Source organism: Danio rerio, chromosome 4, assembly GCF_052040795.2.
Source record: "Danio rerio strain M-AB ecotype USA chromosome 4, GRCz13ab, whole genome shotgun sequence".
Lineage (NCBI taxonomy): Eukaryota > Metazoa > Chordata > Actinopteri > Cypriniformes > Danionidae > Danio > Danio rerio.
Window position 1 is genome coordinate 49091730 of NC_141024.2, and position 17297 is coordinate 49109026.

At 38.8% G+C, this 17297-nt stretch overlaps 1 protein-coding gene across 5 annotated transcripts in view; it reads left to right on the plus strand.

Annotated features, from left to right (window-relative positions):
• Positions 1-2390: 2390 nt before the first annotated feature.
• The window catches only part of LOC137490964 (NACHT, LRR and PYD domains-containing protein 3-like), a 62039-nt gene continuing 47132 nt past the window's right edge, over positions 2391-17297 (plus strand). For 4 of the 5 annotated variants that reach the window (XR_015481759.1, XM_088649689.1, XM_088649688.1 and 1 more), the window contains exons 1-7: positions 2391-2471; positions 3782-3880; positions 4627-4734; positions 6446-6550; positions 7264-7348; positions 14065-14260; positions 14360-16127. Coding sequence is in view for 4 of the 5 variants with exons in the window: in XM_088649689.1 (XP_088505815.1) it covers positions 3837-3880; positions 4627-4734; positions 6446-6550; positions 7264-7348; positions 14065-14260; positions 14360-16127 (2306 nt within the window). In the remaining variant the exon portion in view is untranslated. The remainder of the gene's footprint in view (positions 2472-3781; positions 3881-4626; positions 4735-6445; positions 6551-7263; positions 7349-14064; positions 14261-14359; positions 16128-17297) is intronic. The other variant, NM_001445204.1, reaches the window with a different exon arrangement.

Below are 17297 nucleotides of genomic sequence, written 5' to 3' on the forward strand. Positions count from 1 at the left end.
ACATGAGCAACGACCATGAATGTTCCTGCTTGATGCGAGCGTGCGAGGTCCAGCCGTGGTCTGGATGTGTGCTCTGGTCCCGGTGTCTGTGTTTGTGTTGTCTGCAGTGTGCTGTTCACTCTCAGCATCTCAGTCTAGTTAATTTCAGATGGCGCTGGAAGGGAACATTCATGTCGCATGTGTGAGCGTACAGTATGTATCTTTGTTTATCGTGTGCTCGTGTCTTGTGTTCTTTTGTGTTGTGTAGCATGTGGTTTCATGTTTTCATCGTGACCACGTGCTTTACTGCCTTGTTTCGTGTGAGCATGCGGCTCTCTCATTGGCTGCGTGTTCTAGTCCTGTTTGTTTGTGAGCACATGGCTTGTGTTGTGTTTTTGTATCATGTGTTCTGTTGTCTACCATCTTCTCCCACCCTCCTTGTTATCCTGTTTGTAATTATTATTTTCACCTGTCCACCTGTCTGTTCATTGGTTTGTCTTCTCTATTTATTCTCCTAGTGTGCTCTGTCCTGTGCTGGGCCGCTGTTGATTCTCTGATTTCATTTGCTGTTGTTTGATGTCTTGTCTACAACAGTCGATTGATCTAATCAAATCCCTGTGTGTCATGCCAAGAACCTAGTCTAGTTGAGTGTATATTTAATGCCATGTTTTCCTCCACAGGGAGGTTTGAGTTGTCTTATTTTGCTTTTTTCCTAAATCTTTCATTTTCTTGCACTTCCATCCTCGCCTCATCACCTCCAAGCCCAGCCCTGACAGAATGGACCAGACAGAATGAGGACTCAGCGGAGTGAAGGCTCCTTCTCCAGACATATTTCCCAGTTTCTGTATCTGCATCTGTATCTTCAGACACCTTGGCCTGCCAGCTATTGCCCGGCTCCTAGCCCTGCCAGCTCCACCCAGACGCCTTGCCCTGCCTACCTCAGCCCGACTCCTTGCCCTGCCGGCTTCCCACAAGCTTTTAGCCCAGCCGGTTTCCCGAAGTCCTCAAGTACAGCCGGCCTCCCACAAGTCTCCAGTCCAGCTGGCACCTTACAGGCCTTTAGTCTTGCCGACTCACCATAGACCTCCAGTCTGGCCAGCTGTTCTTGGGCTGCCTGCTTTTCTGTTCCAGGCCCATCCCCCCTGGGTCGTCCCTCCTGCTCTGCCCTATATATAACTTAAAAACAGCAACTTCAGATTGTTTTCTTTGTTTTATTATGATCAACATAAAGCTGGAGCCCGAGGAGAGTGTGTTGAAAACAGTACAAGCACAACATCAATATTAATCATAAAAACCTTACATTTATTTGAAGATTCTAAAGAAAAAAAAATTTACACAAACACACAATGCCTCAATGATTCACACAACTGTTTCACAGATCACTAAACGATATCATGCAACACTTTAAGTGGGGTTGCAGAGTTTATTTGCGCTGATATCTGGCCTCTTTTAGTTTTCACCAGTGCATCAACATCAGGCATCACATCTAGAGTTGTGGCCAACTTCAGGAAGTGCTCTGTAAAATCCACCATGAATGAAAGGTCCTGCTTCCATTCTACGAAATGAAACTCTAACACTGGTTTTCCCTTTCCTTCTATGAACTGCTCATTTTCTTTTCACAAATCAACGAAACGCTTCAGCACAGCACCTCCGCTTTACTATCTTATGCTGCAACACAAGCTTGCAGCAATTCGCAATATTTGATTTAGTGGATAACTCATATAAATTCGCACAATCTAATTCATACAATTTAGTACGATTTGCTCATCAACCAATGACGATTCGGTTTAGGGGTGGAGTTGAGTGACATGCCTGATTTTTAAATTGGACATTTTCGTACAACTAAACTCGTATGAATTTGTCACTAAACGGACAAAACATAAAAATGATTCAGGGTCAGATGAAATTAACAGTTTGTGATTTGCTATTGCTCCATCTATTGGAACAGCAGTTTCTTTTATTGAAAAATTGCAGCTCATTTTTTTACTTTACAGAATCACCGGAGAATAATCGGAGGGAGGAAATAGTCATAACCGTCTCAGCATAGCACATACAGGACTAAACAAGACACTTTGTCTATAGGGAAGCACACACATGATTTATACTCACATTGTAACCAACATGAAACATGTGCAGCATGTACTAACAGAATGTCAAGATCATCAATACAAAAGACAGATATTAAGAGAAGGATTTAATAGATATAATCATACATTTACTCTGGAAATAAAGTCAACATATGGAGGCTACAATAATTCCCCTTTATTTATTTAAGCGACAATGTTTTCCCTTGGTTTTATAGTGTGGTTTGTTTTTCCCGTGTCTCCCTCCATGTCAGACTCCTATCCGCACTCCAGTCCAACAGGTGGCGGTAAAGCACGTTTAAGTTTGTCAGCCGCCAAAATACTAAAGAAGAAGTTGACAAACCGAAAGCGTCAAAGAGCTCACATCGTGTTTCTGCTGCACAAGAGCGTCTGTACTTCTGCATGTGAGTTTAACACTTCTACATTACGCTGATTTGTGGAGATGATGAAGGGTTTATATGTGTATAAGCATGTTTATAAGCATGATTTATATCACTGTCTGCTCCTGAAGCTCAAAGCCTCAAACACCGATTAAACACGTCCAAACACGGTCATTTGAACAATATAATGGGTTATTTTTTATCTCTTGAAAGTGTTTGTGCTCTTCTGTATCAGGTTGACTCGATAATTTCACATTATTCAGCACAAAATAAACTTTAAACAGAGTCAGGATATCGAAAGTGAAAGCAGAGCTTCCGTTAACCGGAAGAGTGCGGATGATCCTTAAACTGCATTAACTGTCCATCATTTCTTCCTCAAGCAAATGTGTAAATATTAGATCTATTCAGCAATAATGTTAATTGCACTGGCATATTTATCTGATGTTTTCCCAACTTGCAGTAGTTGATCAAAAAGCTATATAGTTTCTTATGACTGTATGTACACTAGCAGTGGAATTTACTGAGATGTGAAGGGGCGCCACCTAAAATCTTGCCTAGGGCGCCGAATTGGTTAAGGCCGGGCCTGCTGATAACGTTTCAATACTAACTAACTCTTAACTAAGCAAATAAATAAATAAAATAATAAGTTAATAGCTGTCTAAAGCAGTGGTTCTCAATGTGGGGGTCGGGACCCCCCGAGGGGTCGCGGGGCAATGAAAGGGGGTCGCCTGGTGATTTCCAAAAATCTATTTATTTTTATTAAACCACAAGAATTAACATATTTTATCCATAACTATACTGAAAATAAAAATAGTTGTTTATAGTTACTATATACTATATAGTTACTATAGTAGCTTATAGTTACTAGTTCTATTGGATTGTTGAGGATTGTTTATATTAAAGGCAGCAATAGCGTCAGATGCATTTTGAGTTTATAACATCAGGTTATACTTTCTGGCACATTTAAAGCACAGACACAAATTTAATTGGTGTGTCTGCGTCATTGCATGCAAGGTTTCTGTATTTATAACCATCTTAGAGGATATTGGGGGTCGCGAGTCACTGGCATTGTTATTTTGGGGGTCGCGGGCTGAAAAGTTTGGGAACCCCTGGTCTAAAGCAATAGTTATCGTGACAGACAAATACGTATCAAATGATCAAATCTGAAATATCTGAGGTGTCAGAGGGGTAAAAACAACTGCATTAATGTTAATCTTAATCTATATATATATATACATATATATATTTATTTATTTATTTATTTTTTTATGTGAAATGGCTGAAAGTCAGTTTGTGCTATCCCTTATCATGTGGTCTGTTTGAGTGCGGTGTTGTTAGTGAAGTGAGCATTGATTAGCTCTGCTAATGTCTGCATTGGTGTTTTAGCTGCAGGATGGCAGAGGAGCGAGTAAAGGACTCTCTCTCAGAGAAACACAGGTATTGACTCTGTTTTTACACCATTATTTCAACACTTTCTCTGAAGAACAAAGACCAACAACAATGCACTTATTTGTGTTGCTATTGCCTGATCAAATGATGGACAAAGCTTCAGTTTACAGCTTCAGCAAATGTGTTTAGATCATTCTAGAGTACAGACAGCTTCATCAGAGCTCAATGTGTGTCATGTGCAGGGCCAGACAGATTCTGCAGGCGCTTTTTGCTATTTCTGTGGAGAATTTTGGTAAAAAATCTGTGGATTTCTGCGCAATGATTTTGGGAGTATCATGACTAAAACTTTAATACGTGAAATAAAAAATAATACCTTTCAAACTTTTATTTAATGTTTACAATGCAAATCCAATATGATTCACTTTATTTGGTAAACAAAGCAAGTGTCTCATATAATATCTCTACTAAAAGACTGATAATATGACTGTTCAAACTGCATTGTGCATAAATCTGATGAAAATTTACATTTAATAAAAAAAAAAACTGAATAATACAGATTTACACACATTTACTCAAGTAAATAAACAGAATAATGGGCTAAAAATCTACGGAATTCTGCGTGCACAGATTCCGTGTGGGCCTAGTCATGTGTTTACCCATGATATCTGTGTAGCAGACCTGATCAGATAGACTTTCAGCCAACAATTAGTTTATGCTGAATTAAACTACACAAACTCATCAAACTCTTAAGTTTTGTCCTGCAGTTTATTCCTCTGGTGTGTTTGTGTGTTCAGTGTGAGATCAGGATCATGTGTGTCCAGCTCTGTGTCTCTGAAGAGTGACCAGTCTAAAGAATATCCTCTACCAAACTTCAGAGAGAAAACACCATCATCTGCACAAAGGTATGAATGTTTTTTTTTTTTTTTTAATCACGTGTCAGTCAATCTTCTAAAAACACATTTTTTTAACAATAAATAAAGTACCACAAATTCATAAAACTATTATTATCACCCCTTAGACCAGGGATGGGCAAACTTGATCCTCGAGGGCCGGTGTCCCTGCAGAGTTTTGTTCCAACACTAGTCAAACACACCTGAACAAACTAATCAGTGTCTTAAAGATCACTTGAACTCTATAGGGAGGTCTGTTTGAATAGGGTTGGAGCTAAACTATGCAGGACACTGGCCCTCCAGGATCAAGTTTGCCCACACCTGCCTTAGACAGCTTGTAAGGTAATTAATATTTAATTTTTATTGCTAATGCATTAGCCTAATGAAACTGATCTTACACCAAAACCCCGTTAACCAGGTTCCCAACTATTTATAGACCTATTTAAGACCTTTTTAATATAGACTAATATTAATATAATGACAAATGGCACCTAAACTTCAATTGTTGCTTTATTAAATTATAAAGGAAAAATAAAATAAAATACAAGCTAACTTTGTTGTTATTTTTAGACATCCAAAACGTGAACATTAATTTCTAGTTCATAAGAAATGACCTTCTTGCAATACACAAGTGGCTCAGGTAGTGCAGCTTATCCTGGATGACACTTCAATGTGAACTGTGGCAAGAATCATATCGATCCTACCATCAATAACGTTCTGCTGCCTGCAACATCCTCCAGCATGACTGGTGTGATGTGGGGGGGCATTTCTGATGCAGATGCAGTGTTCACCAGAGGTAGCCTGACTACCATTAGGTACCGAGATGAGATCCACAGACCCCTTGTAAGACCATATACCTGTGCTGTCGGGCTCTTCCTAAAGCAAGACAATGCTAGACTTCATGTGGCTGGAGTGTTATCGGTTCTTGCAAGACTAAAGCGTTGATTCTATGGACTGGCCCGCTTGTACCCGAGACCCTGAATCAAATTGAGCACATCTGGGACATCAAATCTCGTTCCATCCACCAAAGCCACATTGAACCACAGACTGTCCAGGATTTGGCAGATGCTTTAGTCCAGGTCTGGGAGGAGATTCCTCAGGAGATCATCCACCACCTAATCAGGAGGATGCCCAGAAACTGTCGGGATGTGCAGGCCACACACTCTACTGAGCCCCATTTTAACTTTTGTCAAGGACACTGCATCAAAGTTAGATCAGCCTGTAGTGTGTTTTTCCTCTTCAATTTTGAGTGTGACTCCAAAACCAGACCTCCATGGGTTTATACATTTGATTTTCATTGACAATTTCTGTGATTTTGTTTTCAGCACATTCAGCTATGTACAGAACAAAGTATTTAATAAGAATAATTCATTCCTTCAGACCTAGGATGTTATTTTAGTGAGCAGTGTATTACTTCAATGACAAATGACAAACTTTTTTGTTTGTTAAACTATAGAACAAATAAAAACACACAAGCTTTTTTAGTAATTATTTTTTGACATCCAAAAAGTAAAATTCGGCATGATTAGGGACATTTATGAGCAAATAATGAACATTAAGAGTGATACAAGTAACTAATCTAACACACATTCAGCTGCTATAGGAAGAGGCAACACAAGTGAAGAATAAAGGTTTAACCTTAGCTAATTGAGCTCATAGGAAATTATGAATGAATACAGCAGATTATGATGCTCCTTTTCCTCTGGTGTGTTTGTGTGTTCAGTGTGAGATCAGGATCATGTGTGTCCAGCTCTGTGTCTCTGAAGAGTGACCAGTCTAAAGATTATCCACCAGACCTCAGAGAGGAAACACCAACACCTGCCAAAAGGTATTTTGTGTTTCACATTATTGCTCACACATGAACCATTTTTTTTATATTTTATGTGAACCAACAATTCAGTAAAGAGAGTCATTCCTGAATGAATCAGTTGTTTGAGTAAATCAAATGAATCAATGACTTTGGCAACTCATTTACAGACTCCTATGGGCAGATTTAGGTTCTTATGCAGAGAATCTTTCAGTAAATTATAATATATATATACAACAGTTCTGCCTGGTTCTTGAACCTGATTGGCTGATAGCCGTGTGAAATTCTGTAATAACAGCACTGGTCCAGCTTCACCCTTCTGTATTACTCCGCCTACATACACTAACAAGCAGAGGACCATCTACAGTTAGACAAGTATTCCTGCTGTTTTTTAGTGGAGAATGTAGTTGTTTAGATTGCAACAATGCAGTTTATTTATAAGGATAGTGCCTATTTTAAAATATTTATAATTTCTGACAGTGCATCTTGTGGTATATAAAAGATATTTATAGTTTAAGCTAAACTTTTGTGTAATTATAAATTGCAAATCAAATATTTCTTTCTAAAGCTACTTTCTGAAGTCCTTCAGATGCTGAACACAATAAGGCCTTTTGTGTGTGATTTCTCAGCTACATTAAATACAAGACACAGCTGTTGCACTACAGAACATTTGTTATTTTCAGTGTTTTTAAAATATATCTGTATTTTGCCTCTAAATGTATTTTTGTTAACAGATTTAAATATGAGTTACCAGATTCAGGAGACGAGACTCACAGAAGACGCGAGAGTTTCACAGACAATCTCCAGAGGATCTTTCAGGTGGGAAAAACTCAGTTTGATTCATATAAGTCACTGAAATAACTCCATGAAACACACAGAATATTTGTTTACAAGACTTCTGAGATTTTGTAATCTGCATGAAGATGGCCCCCACTCAACTAAAACTTCTGCTAAATCTTCCTCATCGACTGTGCTGCAAAAAAATAGTTTGTGCTGCCTTGGATTAACAGATATTAAAATAGTATTTTAAAGTCATCCTGAGGTCTCTCCACTACCTCAACTGCTCCAAATTCAGCTCAAACTCTTTTGCTTGTATCTGCTACATTTGTGTTGTTTGACAATATTTGATATTCGAGCAGACACATGCTAAATGGCTCTGCCATGAATGACGTCGTCTCTGATCACTCATAATTCAGTGTGTAAGATTTTAAAAACCGAAATTGCACAAACAAAAATTCTACTGGCACAAAAAGAGCCCAACCAAATTATTTGGGTGATTTTTGAGTGAAAGTAGTCTACATATTTCACATTTCAACCAGTATTACTCTGAATGGCTAATTCTAGTCTGATTCTAGTCTGACAACGGCCTTATTTTGATTATTATAGCATTAAATTAACATCAATTCAATGTTTCCTTCATAGATAAAAATATGTTTGTTTAAATACTAGGTTTATCACATGTTTGCAATAAGTGTTTTTTTTGGGCATTAATCCAGCATATTAGAATATTTTCTGAATGATTCTGAGATACTGAAGTAATGATGAAAGCTTTAACCACAATAATAAATTAAAGCTGCAAGCAGCATTTAGGGGCCTAACCCCTTGTGGCACCGCCCCCTCGGTGGCTTCAGAAACACAGTGTACGGTACTTTAAAATCAATCAAGCTTTCATTTAGTTTCAGAAGAAGACAGGTCTAATGCTGTGTTCACACCAGACGTGGAATGCGCAGATAAATCGCGCTATTCGTTCGTAAATTGCCGCGTGAACATTTAAAGTTACTCACTTCATTCGCGCGTCAAACCCCGCTTCATTCGGGCGTGAAATCCGCTTCATTCGCGTGTCAAATTCACTTCAGAACAGACGCAGATTCGCGTGATGGGCAGGGCTTCTGTCTGCCCGGTGACTGTAGCTTCGTTGCTAAATGGCTAACATGGATTTTTAAAGTAAAAACAGTGTTTATGTACTTTATGAAGGCTGAAAAACAGCGTCGATACGTTTAGGACCGTGTCTGAGTCCACTACATGCTTTCAGAGGTGAGCTCTGTGAGCTCATAAACTCCTCCAGAAACTGAACCTGGATGACGGAGGCTTTCAGTGGTGCTTCTGACTGAGCCAAGCCCAGTTTGATGACTTGTTGTCGGTGTCGCCTGGAGGATTTCCCCCGGGACACCATCAACAGGTTCTACGTCACAATCATGCCCCCACAAGAGCAAGCTTCTGATTGGTTAATGCAAAACCCTCTTTAAACGCGTCAAACGCGCAAACGCTCAATTCGCCTCGCGCGTATCGCGCTATTCGCACTGCGCCATTCGCGCAATTAGCGTCATTCGCTCCGCGCATATCGCGCCGCAGGATGTCTATTCGCGCGTTTGCATTGACTTAACATGTAAATCACTCGTGCTTGACGCATGTTCCGCGTCTGGTGTGAACGCAGCATTAGAGAGGTCGTGTTTAGAAAGAGAAAATAGATACATGGGGAGAGAGGCAAAAAAAACTCCCTCTTACATTGCTCTTGAATTAGGACAGTGTGAGATCAGGGAGAGAAAAACGCCCCAGCAATCAAGCACATAAACACATAGACATAGACATACATTGCAACAGGGGATGGGAACAGAGGTTGTGGATGTAGTCCGGTGAGGGTGGGCAGCCATCTGGTCCTTCAGCCAGAAGGAGCTGGTCACAGACCCGCCTACCCACTCCAGTGGGTGAAAGCACACGAAGGTGTGGGGTGCGGGGCCAGGTAGTGATAGTCTATCTATAGCTGTGTATATGTGAGTGTGTAAGCCTGTAGATTCCAACAGGTGTCCTTGACAGGGAGCAGGAGTTCAGAGCATCTCCATTATCTTGCTATCTGGAAGAAGTTGTTTGTCTTCAGCCGAGGCCGTCTGGCAGAAAAAAACACAGAGAAGATGAAAGAGAAGAAAAGTTTTTTTAAATTTGGGTCAATATCTGCCAATTTCACAGATATTTAATGTCCAGCACTGGTCTCCATGTCCGGCCAAATCTTGTTGCAAAGACGCTCGTTCACCCCAATGTTTTCCAATTTGCGGTCTAAGACTACAGTCTGGTTATCAGCGACCCTGCTCACCACCATTTCAATCAAGCTGGCCAGCTTGGTGGGGTTTTGCTCAGCACTGACCGCTTTCATCAATCGTCGATACCCCAGGGCCCCGCCTAAGCCCATCAGCAGAAACCCTGTTATCAAAGTTCTGGATAGGTAGATATCTTCAATATCCTTCAGGGACAGAGCAGCCAGGCACATGACGCGCCACTTCTCCCACCCATCCATCACGTACCCAGCTGCAAACGTCCCTGCTGGACAAGTGGGCTCTCCCGAGCTCAAACTTTTAGTCGAGAAGATGGTGTCAATTGTGTTCAGAGACCAGATGATTAAATCCATAATTCCTTATTCGTTTAGATAGAAGGGCACGATAAATGGCTAGAAAACACAAGGTGCAATGCACTATACTATTTGGTTGCTTTGTGTTTGTCTGAGGTAATTAGTCTATCGTTATTACTGAAATGTGTATACTCCATACAAAGTCTGAAGCTGATTGGTTGGATCTTGTCACATGACTTGTGGTGCACTTATGGCACTCTGAAGAGTTGAGAGGTTTTCAACAATATTTATAGAGTGCTGATGTTACATAGGATGTATTTTATTAAATAAAGTAAATAAATGTGATTGGCTTAAATCCAGTGTTAGTCTTGAATAAATTACGTTAAAATGTATATAAATGACTCATTCTTGACAAAAGCTGAGAATGTGCGCCCATTTAAATCAGTTCGGGCTGTAATCAGGATATTATCAAGAAGGCTATTTCAGAGTTTAGAAGCTATAAATGAGAAGGCTCGACCTCCATTAGTAGACTTTATTTTGGTATTTCTCTCATGTCTGTGAGGCAGATATTCTCGGACATGCAGCTGTTTTCTCTGATGCATTTGCCAGTCAGGTTGACACAGAAAGAGACAGCACTCCCTTTCTGTTTTACTTTTTTACAAGAACATATTGTTTTGTTGTAATTATGAATTTGCATAAATAAAAACAAACCCTTTACAGTTCAAATCTGTGTTTGTCCTATCAACATGATCAAAAAAGAGTATTTTAGCTCCTATTATGGAAATGTGACATTACAACTCTGGTGTGCATTACTCTCTAATAATTCATCAGACCAGAGTCAATTATTCCATAGATCACTCCGTGCAATTTTTTCATTTAATAGATGTCTAAACAAACATGGCTTGGCTTAAACGAAGCACAATTTTGGCTGTCAGTGAAAATTGAATAGCCCAAAACTAACTCTGCTGACACCATGTGATAAGGATTGATTAGCCAGAATAATTAGGCTCCTCCCAAACCTATGTTGTGATTGTGTTCCAGTGACATCTGCAGAAGAGCTCACTATATATGTCAGTTTAATTAAATGTATTGTCATTTGTTTACAGTAAATCAGCGTAGATACAGTGCAGTTTATTTACAGCAGTGGTTCTCAAACTGTGGTACGCGTACCACTAATGGTACGCGGGCTTCCTCCAAGTGGTACGCGGAGGAACCGCTGAATAATGAAAGAAACAATTAACACTTTTAATCCTTTAATGCGTATTATAACATCGATGTGATCAGCAGTGGCTGTTTTGTGAAGCGTCCGATCACAACGCTGTGCTTAGAATGTTTATTTTAGTGCAGTGTGTTATAAGCTGCTGAAAATCAGTTTCCGAAGTTTAAGAATTGATTCTGAAGCGTGATTTGACTGACATGAAAAGTAGCCAATCACAGTCGACCTTGTCTAGTTGCGTGAAACGTAAGGGCGGGACAAATACTTTCTGTGTAGCAGAGACAGAAAAAACAACTTAAAAACAAATGTTTTGTTGGAATAATGCTTCTCGGATGTTTTCACTATAGATATGTCTAGCAGAGTAATTAAACTGCGGACATATTTCCTGCCTATTTGATGATCTTCTTACACGTTTCGCTCTCCGACAGCCAGTCGACTAGCCTCTGACCTGTCACTCCTCCGAATACATTCTGAATGGCGGCGCGGGAATGGAGGTATTGCGCAATTACTAATTTCTGCAAATGTGGCGAGTGCTTTATTTTAACACGACAGCGCAGTCATGTACGCAAATCGCTAAAACGGATATGCGAGCTCTTAAATATGCTTTTTTCAAATGAACTGCAAGTCCTCTCATGGTCGCCTGTGTGCTCAGATTAAATACAATCGCGATCTCTCCACTATTAAAGTAGACATTATTTATCTTTGCTCCTTGACTAAATTTAGTCAAAAGTATTCAAAGTTATCAAGTATTTAGAATTAGATTGATGCATGATCGATGACAATGCTAATGGTCTTCTTGTTTGGCTGTGTTGTAAAGTGAAACTTACTTTTAGCAAAGGTGGAATTTTTTTTTTGTTTCTTTACGACAAAAGAATTATGCTGGAAATGTTTCTGGAGGAGGTATTTGTGTGATTTATACATTTAGCTGTATTCTGATCTGTCTTAAAGCATTACAGGTCAAAGCAATCCGTTGTTACTTGTTTATTTATCAAAATTAACAATAAGACTCTTAAAGCACTGCTTTGATAAATGTATTGTTGTCACATTTTAAATACCTCAAGTAAAAGGAAGCCATTTGTTTTATTTTTTTACTGACAGTGTACTTGTATTTTTTTATTTTAGATTAAGATCAAGTGTAAAATAAAATCTACATGTGATGTACAGCTATTTAAGAAACAAATTTGCCATATTGTAAAGAAAAATAGTGTAACAAATGTAAATAAAAGGCTAAATTTAAATCTTTTTACCATATACTTTAATTTAACCTTTCAAAGCTTGAAAATATCGTTTAAAAAATGGGCAAAAAGTGTCTCTATGGCCTTTAAGATTATGTGGTAGTTTTACCAGTGCTTTTGAAAAATATTAATTGTCATGAAAGGAAAAATTGACCATACTTCCTTTGTTAGTGCAAATTCCTATACATGTAGCTTTGGAATTTAAGCAATTAAACCATTCAATCAGGTTTAAACTTAAAAAAAGTGATTTCATAATGAAAATCTGATTTTTTTTTTTCAAAAGTAACCAACTAGTACTTTTTAAAAGAGTACTTTTACCTAATATTAGTATTATTTACTAAAATTTGTGTTATTTTAGCAGTGTAATAGTAATTTTACTTGAGTACAAAAAAGATATCACAAGCATTTAGTGCAGGTTTATTATATTAATAATATATGATTAATACATATTATTATTAATGGTTTTTATTTGTATCTATTCGTATGCAATGTTTTATGGGTTGCTGAGAATACATTTCAGGTCTTCAATACATGTCAGTCTTGAAAAAAAAATTAGGTGCTGGAAAAAGTGCTTAAAATTCCTTGATTTTCCTTAGGCTGTGCCTGTATGAACCCTGTCATATGTACATTTAACATATATTTCAAGATTTGTCTGAAAGTGTAGGAATATGACATATAGCCTATATTCATAAGGTCCAAGCAACATCTCCAGCTTTTGATGAATAGGCTACTATGAATACTTGAGATTTAAGTACAGCAGTTTTCTTTTTAAGAACAGGTAATTTTTAATGAACTTTTAAAAGCACATTTTAACTAAAACTTTTTTTTTTATCTGCAACCACAGTTAATGTTCAGACTATTAAAAATGTTTAAAGTGATTGACAATAATACATATTCTTAATAATAGGAATTAATTTGCATCATTTTTAAACTGTGCACACCTGTAGCTGCTTAATTAGGCCTACGACGCTATTTTTTAATACTGGTTAAAAAATAGCGTCGTAAGGTGGTACTTGGAGAGACAATTTTTTTCTAAGGTGGTACTTGGTGAAAAAAGTTTGAGAACCACTGATTTACAGTAATCTCTCTGACATAATAAACATACAAGTTCAATAACTGCTGCCAAAAATTGAACTGATAACATTTGAAACATAGGAGAAGCATCTGATCTGTCTGTATCAGGGATGTACCTTAGACTCACGGGACTTTGGTCCAGAAGTTGTTGTTTTGGAATAACGTTGCTAAATCATTTGCAGCTGGTACATGGAGGAGTAATCAGGATCATGCCCTGCTCATTCAAAAGGGCAGGAAGGGTACAGTACGAACATGTTGGAGTCTCCAAAATCTCCAGTAACTCCAAAAAAAGTATCAAAATGTGTCACTAGTCTCTTTTTTTTGAAAAAATGTTAACGGGAAAGTCTAAAAACAAGGCAACAAAGACACTAAGTTAGCAAAACCTTTCACACATGAATTCTTTCATATGTATTTGATGACTGGTCTAGATTTGAGCTAATCTTAGATGTCTATTAGGTTTTAACTGACAGTCCACTGCCTGGGTCTACTTTAGCTGTCTGTTTATCTAAAAAATAAGCTAATCAGAATCAAGCATTCAACAGACTCATAGTATAATCCATTATAATGTATTTTCAATTATTGAGTAGGTTGTGGATATATAACGGTGTAATTTTGGTTAAATAAGGTTTTTGGTTAAAGATTGTTGTTCTTTTTGTTTCTTCAATCATAGAATCTTGAGAAAAAAATGTTCAGATTTCTGAAAAATGAACTGGAGATATTTAAGAAAATCTTACAAGAAGAAAACAGACAAGAGTTTGTAAAGGACTTCAGTGAGAACAGTAGCAGAATCACAGAAGCAGCTCTTGATCTCACACTCTTCTTCCTGAGAGAGATGAACCAAGATCAAGCTGCTGATACTCTCCAGGGTAAGAGACTCATGGGTATCTGTCAGACTGACACTTACTAATACAGCTGTAAAAGATAAGTCTAAAAATGTAAATCTGTTTCTTTGCTCCTGTGTTTAGATGAGCTGTTCTTCATTAATCCGCTTAAATGTAGCCTGAAGAAGAAATGTCAAAGTGTGTTTGAAGGAATTGCTCAGCAAGGAGACTCCACACTTCTGAATAACATCTACACAGATCTCTATATCACTCAGGGTGCGAGTGAACAGGTCAACACTGAACATGAGATCAGACAGATTGAAGCTGCTTCCAGACGTCATCAGTCACTAGAGATACAGGTTGAATGCAAACATTTGTTTGAAGCAGCTGAACAAGACGAGCAGATCAGAACTGTCCTGACAAAAGGAGTTGCTGGCATCGGGAAATCAGTCTCTGTGCAAAAGTTTGTTCTGGATTGGGCTGAAGGGAAAGAAAACCAAGACATAAGCTTCATATTTCCTCTTCCATTCAGAGAGATGAACTTAAAGGAGAAAGAAAGACAAAGTTTAAAAGACCTCATAACTCAGTTTTTCCCAGAGACTAAAGGACTGAACCTTACAAGATGCACACGATTCAAAGTCCTGTTCATCCTCGATGGATTGGATGAATGTCGTCTTCCTCTGAACTTTGCTGGTAATGAGACGTGTTGTGATGTATCTTCAGCAGTCTCTCTGGATGTTCTCCTGACGAATCTCATCAAGGGAAATCTGCTTCCTTCTGCTCTCATCTGGATCACCAGCAGACCAGCAGCTGCCAGTAAGATTCCTGCTGACTGTATCGACCGGTTGACAGAGATACGAGGATTCAATGATGCCCAAAAGGAGGAGTACTTCAGAAAGAGACTCACAGATCAGAATCAGGCCAGAGAAATCATTGATCACATTAAACAGTCAAAGAGTCTCTTTATTATGTGCCACATCCCAGTCTTCTGCTGGATTTCAGCCACTGTTCTCCAGAACATACTGAAACTGAAACACAGGGCTCATGCTGAAACACTGCAGGAATCTCCCAAGACTCTGACACAGATGTACACACACTTTCTCCGCTTTCAGATCCAGCAGAGCAGAAGAAAGTATGATGGAGAAAAAACACCAGATGTCTCCTGGGATCCAAAGCTCATCCTTTCACTGGGGAAACTGGCCTTCCAGCAGCTGGAAAGAAACAATGTGATCTTCTATGAGAGCGATCTGAAAGACTGTGGCATTGACGTCTATAAGGCATCGGTGTACTCAGGCATGTGTACCCAGATCTTTAAGGAGGAGACGGGATTCATTCTTGGTACCATGTACTGCTTTCTTCACTTGAGCATTCAGGAGTTCATTGCAGCCCTTTATCAACATCTGATTCTAGACAGCGACAAGACACAAGCAGAAAAAAGTAGAGATGAGTCCATGATTGATTTCCTGAAGGCCGCAGTGGACAAGGCTCTGGAAAGTGAGAATGGACATCTGGACCTTTACCTTCGCTTCCTACTCGGTCTGCCACTCCAGTCCAATCGCCAACTCTTACGAGGCCTGTTGACACAGCAGGATGACAGAGACCAGAACAAAGAGGAAATAATTGCCTACATCAAGCAGAAACTTGAAGGGAATCTGTCTCCAGAGAGATCCATCAATCTGTTCTACTGTCTGAATGAACTGAATGATCAAACTCTGCTGAAAGAGATTCAGTCTCACCTCAGTAGAGGAAGTCTGTCATCTGCTCGCCTTTCACCTGCCCAGTGGTCTGCTCTGGTCTTTGTGTTGTTGACCTCAGAGGAAAAGCTGGAGGAGTTTGAACTTCAGAAATTCCAGAGATCAGACGAGTGTCTCATCAGACTATCAGCAGTCATCAAAACCTCCAAAAGAGCTCTGTAAGCCAAATTCTGTTTTGTTTTCATCTAAGAAATAGACATTTGCTGATATTAAATAATACTATAATCTCAAGCAGAAGTTTGAAGCATCAATTCATTTCTTCATGCTATTTCTCTTGTCTAGTCTTGATTAAAGGTTGTTTAGAAGGTTGTGTTACTGGAAACAAGATGAGATGACAAAGTAAGAAAAGCTTTATTTGCAGTTTAGCTCTACATGACAACAGATGAAAAATGAAGGATCCAGTGAATAAAAACGTGTCTTTAGTTTTGCAATGCAGAGTTACTCTACCACCGCTGTTTTACTGCTGTTGTTAACCCTTTTGCAGGTGGATTTAAAATATTTTGGATCCAGGAGTTAGTTTTGCTAGGTGATCATTATTTTAGATTGTTCACCCTTAATGTTTCCATCGCGCAACCACAATAGCGCTGTATGACAGATGTAGCCCTTTTATTTAGTTTTGTTTTTCTGTTTTAATTCAACCTATTCACACGCTTGCTCATTCTGTCATCAGCTACCTGATATCCCAATTCACAATAACGTGTAAGTGATCGTGATCTATATTGTGAGATGGGCATCGCCATGTTTATTCGCAGCCTCCATTTGATTCATTCATAAAAGCAGAACACGCAGGATTCAGCAGGAAAATTCACCAGTTACTCCCAAAATACATGCAAGTAAGTGTCTGGTGAACTTAGAGAAAAGTAGATTCAACTTTATAGTTACTTACACCCTGTTTTTATAGTTACTTACACCTGCATGTTTTTTAATAATCAAACGTCCCCGTGTCGTGCGACACAACGAATCGATAATGAAATTCAATTATGAAATTCACTGCCAACGCTTTGAGTAATCGATTTTTATTGATTTAATCAATTCGTAGTTGCAGCTCTAATACAAATATCTGACATTTCCTGGAACAGGATACTGCAAGATCCTGCTCAAATTAAGCTCTGATTTATTTACATTTCTATATTTATAATGTCCCGCTGGCCGGCAACTTACACAACTTTTTTTTAAGTGTTGTGAATGAATGAATGTCCGCATGTACCCAATAGAAAGGAGTCAGCCAGCAGGCACAGAGGGAAACACTCCATGACAACGCTGCTGTAACTTTCCCTCATTGGAAAATGTTTCTCTGCCTGCGTCATGTTTAGCTGATGTCCCGCCCC